The sequence below is a fragment of the Etheostoma cragini genome, chromosome 15 (assembly GCF_013103735.1).
Source record: "Etheostoma cragini isolate CJK2018 chromosome 15, CSU_Ecrag_1.0, whole genome shotgun sequence".
Classification (NCBI taxonomy): Eukaryota; Metazoa; Chordata; class Actinopteri; order Perciformes; family Percidae; genus Etheostoma; species Etheostoma cragini.
In genome coordinates, this window is record NC_048421.1 from 9,280,049 (window position 1) to 9,286,979 (window position 6,931).

Sequence of the window (6,931 nt, forward strand, 5' to 3'; positions counted from 1 at the left end):
CTTTAGTATTTTGTCAACCAGAACGTAGAGTAGGGCTGCTCAAAAACTTCACCACAGGGTTAGCTCACGTTAACTGTTCCCAGAAAACGAAGTTGGTTTTGCCTTTTTTGCTCACCAAACGCTGCTGTGGCTGCCCTCCTTTTGCTATCTTTACTCGCGCTGAGTTTTTAAATTCCAGCGGGCGCACACAACTTGCTTCCCTGACTGTATAGGGTTCGTGAGGGGCGGATGTGCGTGTGCGGGCGTGCAGATGTGCGCATGCACATCTTTCAGAACACAAGACACAATAAGAGTGTTTTATCGTTTCTTGATTATACTATTTTGGTGATTGTTGGGAGCCAAAATAAAAATGTAATTAATTGCACAGCCCCAGAGTAGAAACTTGACTACTTACTGGGAGATCGGACAGCCTGTCCTGGGCCCATGGAGTTGGGCTGAGCCATTCCACTTTGCTGAGGCCCAGCTGTGCCCACCATGCCAGGCTGTTTCTGGAGCCGTGAGCGCCTCTTCTCCTCCAACTCCTTCTGGATTTTGTAGATTTTCTCTGCCAGAAAGTGGTAATACTCATCCTAGTGAGAGAATGAGAAAAAACAAGGCAAACAACATTTTAAAAAGAATAATACATGTTCTTGGTCTCTGGTTTTGGTAAAAATTCTCTGCTCTCAAAGTGACCAGAGAAATGCCTGAGAATTTAAAGAACTTTAAGGACGACTTTCATCACTCAGGTTGTAATGGTGGGATAATAGAAACATTTTTTTTTATATTAGTTACCCTGCTGTTAGCTGACTCGTACATGTCTCCCTCAACCTTGCGTGCATATGCCACCAAGTTCTCCATTCGCCGGTCCTTCAGTGCTGCAGGGTCTGGGGTGGGGAATATGGCTTGTACACTGAAGAGAGACAGCAGAAAAACTCAGAAACTCAGCAACAATCTGGATCACAAAGTTCTAGTCTCCTATAACAAATCTTGAGTATGTATAATACGTCAATTTCCTTTTTGGACTTACAGTTTATGCACCAGGTGGGTGCGCAGGTCCTGAGTGACGTGTTCATGCCAGGCCTTCCTTACCCCCGAAGAAGAGAGAGGGGTGGCAGCGGGCAGGTTTCCCATGCCTCCCACTACTGACCCGTCTGGCATCAGTTGACTATAAGACAGAGAGAGATCATGAAATGGTTACTTACAAAATAATGATTGTTGTTAATTCCATAAATGGTTTCATTAATAATAAAATGTGAACATAATTTTGTAGATTTACAAAAGGGGGCACTCAGAGCGCAGACCTCAGCGAAGGCATGCCCTATCTCACAATGTTAATGCAATGTGAATTTTCCCAGTCGGAAACCTATTTTCACACGTTTCCTACGCTACATGCTTGCACCAAGTTTCATAAAAATCAGGCCGGTAGTTCATCCTTAATCCTGCTGGTGCACTGGATAGTGATTTGGTTAACATGACCAAATGAGAAGCCATAGAAATCATTATGCTGCATATGAATTAAATGGCAGCTACATCAAACAGCGTCATATCAGCACGGCCTTGTTTTTTGTGACACATTAAGGAAGAGAACGCTCACTTGTTGAGTGTGGATGGTAGAGAGGAGTCGGAGTGCATGCCAGCCTGGTCTGAAGAGGGGACACCCATGCCTCCTGCCAACTGGTTCATCTGATTAGTGCCTGATAAATACACATTGGTATTTACAAGGGTTTACAAGAAAACGGCTTGGCAACAGATTTATAGTACCGTTCTCATTTGTACATAATCCTGTAAAATGGCAGTGAAGTCCTATCTATCCCATACCTAGTGGATTCAGATTTCGCAGCTGCTGGTGCTGGGTGCCTTTGGGGTTTTGCTGGGTGGGACCCTGGACCTGGGCAGGGGGCTGGTTGCCATAGGGCAGGCCAAGGGCAGCATAGGCTCTCTGCATGGAGCTGGGGTCGATGTGTGTTGCAGCACTGTTGATGGCTGTGGCGCTGGGCTGGCCAGGTACTGACGTACTGATGGCATTCTGCAGGCTAGCCCCAGGAGAAGTTAGCATGGCTGGAGGGAGAAGAGAAAGAAACATTAAATAAAGCATTTAATAAATGTTCTGATATTCAAAAAGTGTCCACAGACAAGGGATTTAACTCTCTAAGGGCTTTGTTGCTACCAATGTACATACAGAGAAACAGAAACATATTGCTTAAACAATGACAACAAAGCTGTTAAAGGTAAACAAATATTTTACTACTATGTAGAGATATGAATGTTTAAAAATAATATATATACACACATAACAGTAACTATATACTCTGTATTCTCACCTCATATATTTATTTATTTATTTATTTAAAACATCTTTGACTATTGTACACACAAAGAAATTAAAGCAAAAGAATGTCTCCCTGCCCAGGCCTCTGTCTAAAATCCCCGCACTGCTCCCTGCTGTGTTGATCGCTGACAGGGAGCACGCTGCCTCTGTGGGGGGATTTAAACCTGTCATAAGGCCTTTTGACCAATCAGAGAGCATGCAGTCCCAAGACCCTGCCCCCACTAATAGCAGCGCCATGGAGCCCCTCCCCTGGGTGTCAGATTACAGGTCAAGCCTTACTAGAGGAATCCTCTCACTGTTCCAGCTCTTGCATTTAGCGAGCCAGTACAGAGCTTTGGCGGGGAGACACAACCTGCAGGTGGCAGCACTTTATACCACACACACTTGACTTGGTGAGGCTTGCTGTTGAGTGACAACTGCCTTGTTCAACAGTTTACAAGGTACCCAAGATTTTCTATTTTTCGGTCAAATTGATATTTTAACACCCATCAGAAATTCTTTCTTAATGCTCTCTCTTAACTTTTAACTTAACACATTATTATATGGATTTATTTATGAATGAGAGTAAAGGGGAGCTGTTGGAGTTACTCACGTTGCTGGTTCCTCTTGTCACTAGCATTCTTCAAAGGCAGGCAGACCGGACAATCATGCCGCGTACAGTTCTTCCAGTGGGAGATGATCTGTCTGGATGATGCACAGTGAGCCACTGGGGAGGTATAAAAGTGAAACAAAGACATATAGTTAGGTGTGGTAATTCAATACATAAAAGTTAAGGATTTAAAAAAGGACACTCGGCACCATGTCAACGTAAAATACAGTGCAGACAAAACAAAAACTAAACAGCTACAGTACAATGTGCAAATAGCTATGTAAAAGCGATTACACATGTTGTAAAACCATAAATGCCTCCTTGCATTTACTTTAAGCATATACACAGTAAAAACACAATTGGTCAAAGTTCATCAACCTTGGATGACCACCTTACTAATCACAGCTGTTAGAGGGAAGCTTCTTGCCGTCAGCTTAGACAAGGAAATGGAGAACAACCATCATGACAGTTGTTATATTAAAAAAAAAAAAAAAAAAAAAAAAAAAAAAAAGTAAATTCATTTTTGCTGATATTGTCAGTCAATAGGGCATTTTGGGTTTAACGGGTCAAAAGAGAAGAGTGGCTCTATTTTAGCAATTTAACACAAGAGCCAACAAGAGCTCATGGCTTTACATTTTGTGAAACAATGAAACTCAACAAGTGATTAAGTAGCCCTTAAACATCATACTCCCCTCGTTATAAAATAGTCAAGAACATGAATCTTTTTTAATCAAGCCGTTTAATCATAATGATTCCTCCTGCACTGTCTAACAATAAAGCAACTTGGTTATTAGGGTGTTATATTAGGGATGCAAATTTCACAAAACGTCCTTACCTGATCTTCAGCCACATATTGATCAATAAACATTCTTACTAACAACAATATTGGCAAGCAATTATACAAAGAGCTGAAGGCAACAGCTATTTGGCAGCTTGGGTGAACCTCAAAACAACTACAAGTCATCAACACCTTTTGCTGAGTTGTTCCAGTGGCATGTAAAGCTACTGGCATTGTGCCCACATCACAGGCTCGGATTCTGGTTGCTCACAACACACATGGTGCAGTTAACTATAGGGCTGCACGATTATGGGCAAAATAATAATCACGATTATGTAGATCAATATTGTGATCACTATTATCACAATTATTTGTTGATTTTAACCAAAACATATTTTCTTTGTCACATAGGCTATTTATTAACTGCTTTCACATCCATATTATGCTACATTCTTCTTGTCTTGTGAAGTTGTATGTTGTATAGACACACAGCTGCAACACATGTAAATGAAAATTAGCTGAAATAATAGCGTAGGATATTTTTTTGTTTTTATGCATCTCCGAGAAAGCTCCTTCACTTGTTTTGAACAATAACTGATTAAAAGAGCTAGGGAGAGAGGGGGAGTGTGATGGACGCTACTCACAGAGAGACGGCTGACTCAGTATGAATGGGTACAGCACGGGTTGAATGGCGGTTCAGCAGAGTTACACACGTTGTGTGTATGAAATGTCTGTATCGTCACTGTGCTGCATTTATATGAACTATATTATTCTGGCCATGGGTCACATCTCTTTCCCAGGTCCAGCAGTTACAGAAGAAATTGGTAATGTGACGCGAAATTAAACCATATCCATAAAAACAACATTGCTTCGTTTGTGGGGGGCAGCGGATGAGAGGACATCGGGTGCACCGGTGCGACCTAGAGGAAGAATATTACTCGCGGCCTAGAGCCCTGTGAGCTAACAAACACTAACTAGCACTGGTCACTGCTGAAAAACAACACAGACGGGACAAAATGTTGCGTTTACTAATAAACTGGTATACCCTGAGACCGGCGTATGGCGTTACTGTCCTCTGTGACTGTCTACATCTAGAAACTAAGCTGCACTGTGCAGGGAACAACTCTGACTGGCACATGATAAGACAGTGGTTTACGGAGCGGTAGACTGGCTTTGCAAAAACACCTGGAGCGTTTTATGAAATCACGCATTTAAAATATTGCTTAATCATGCAAATTTAATCATGGGAAGCCCAAATCGTAATCTGATTAAAATTTGATTAATTGTGCAGGCTTGGTTAACTAAACTTTGTTGAAATTCTAACTAGGTTAATTTCTCGATCGGATTCTTGTTCGAATCTTACAGTGAATGATAGACAAAGGATTGCCCTGTAACACCACAGATGCATAAGTGCTAAGATGAATTTGAACAGGTAAACACATTCAAACAGGAGACCAAGAAATTATTTAACAAAAAACATTTTTGGGATTCAAGCTAGATTTTTCGTCATATAATTTTCACTTACCCTGGCAGGACTTGCCCGCCTGGCAGTGGGTCATGTGGTTGAGAACGTTCTTCATAGTGCGGCAATGGGGCAGAGTGCAGGCCCTCACCTCCCCATTGGCCTGCTCCCGCCGCTGGCACTTATGTGCGTGGAGCAACAGGACCAGCTGCTGCTGAATGAGTTTGCGCTTCTCCGGGTCGGCCGTCGGGCCCGCTGACACTCCACCAGCCCCAGGGACCATGCCCACCGAGGCTACCTGCTGCTGCATCTGAGACCGTAAAAGAGGTGCAAACGCAGGTTAGGCACAGATCCGAATATCAGACTATCATATAAAGGCTTTCAGGTTTTAGGTAAAAAAAAAAAAAAAAAACTAATCAACATAATGAACGGGAGAATATCTTGATGTATACCAGGGGCTTAGAGATGTGGGAGAAGAAAACGGAAGAAATTAAAATAAAGACACCAGAATTAAGAAAGAGAAGGCAAGCGGGGACGTTCACATGGAAAAACTCAAGAAGTTAAAATGTGAGTGAAACCACTAAAATTGAGGGGGAATTGGCAAACAAGGAGATATCTATAAATTCTAAATATTAACTTTCTCAAAAATTAAGTATTGACCATTCCTGTCTGTTATTGTTTGGTGACAGACTTACTGTAGGGCACGGCAAGGCAACTTTATTTCTATAACACATTTTATCAACAAGGCAATTCAAAACACTCCATAAAACATAAGCGCAATTAAAAATGGTCGTAAAAATTAAACAGGCTAAAATAGAGTAAGATTCAAACACGAGAATATAAGTTATTCTTGTGTAAGAAATTAATAATTATTCGATTTAAAGGTTATAGGGATGGATTTGGGAGGGTAAAGGGAGGCGTTTTATTTTGTGTTTAAAATGTTCAAAAATAAATAAAAAAGTTCAACATAAAAAGAATAAGTAGGGTTTGGAATTTTGTTTTTTATTATTATTTCAAAGGGGAGCGGAAAAAAGTTAGTTTGGTACCAGTACTAAATTCCAGGTGGAAACGCCGCAGTTATTAGGTCTGAAGAGTTTACAGGAGAGAAGCTATTTGAGGTTGTGCAGGCATGTTAACAGGTCAGGGGTAGAAAAGGTGACAAGAATACGGCCCTCTAGGAGATGTTTTAAAAGGTAAACGCATCCATCTGGTGCACTTTGAGAGCAAAATTAAGAGGCTAGCAATGTTGTGTTCTGGTAAGCGATCGGACCATAAACATCTTTTTTTAACAGCATATATTTTGAGTCAAAAGAAGAAATTAAGAACATGGGATTACATGTGTTGATCTAATTTATTTTCTATTTATTGCCAATCTAGAGGACAATAATGTATTTTGTTCTAACTCTCCCTTCATCAAAATACAATCATTGCATGCTAAGTTTTGATATTTAATTATTGAAATACTTGTTACTTCTATAGCATCCAATCGGTACATTTAATATTAATTTGGAGAAAAAAAGGACTTCAAGGACTCATTCTTTGAAAAGTACACAACAGGTGTCAAAGGATGAAATCCTCATTCTGAAGAAAAGCCTTTCATCGTCACGTGATTATACTGTTCTGTGAGACAGCAAAGGCAAGATGATCTGCAGCTCAAGTCAAAAGCATCACTTTAACCTAACAAACATCCATTAGACATAATTCTTAATCTCAGTCTATTGATCCAAAGTGTAGCAGTTTAAGTAAATGAACAGCTATTGTTTTAAATAGTTTCTACTAGATAATACCCGACAG

At 40.8% G+C, this 6,931-nt stretch overlaps 1 protein-coding gene across 8 annotated transcripts in view; it reads right to left on the reverse strand.

The window, feature by feature from the left end:
- Positions 1-6,931, reverse strand: part of crebbpb (CREB binding protein b) — a 38,654-nt gene that overhangs the window by 14,209 nt on the left and 17,514 nt on the right. For all 8 annotated transcript variants that reach the window (XM_034895191.1, XM_034895183.1, XM_034895190.1 and 5 more), the window contains exons 4-10: positions 5,201-5,447; positions 2,901-3,014; positions 1,798-2,037; positions 1,574-1,673; positions 1,007-1,144; positions 772-889; positions 395-569 (exon numbers count right to left, since the gene is read on the reverse strand). In XM_034895191.1, coding sequence (XP_034751082.1) covers positions 395-569; positions 772-889; positions 1,007-1,144; positions 1,574-1,673; positions 1,798-2,037; positions 2,901-3,014; positions 5,201-5,447 — 1,132 coding nt within the window. The remainder of the gene's footprint in view (positions 1-394; positions 570-771; positions 890-1,006; positions 1,145-1,573; positions 1,674-1,797; positions 2,038-2,900; positions 3,015-5,200; positions 5,448-6,931) is intronic.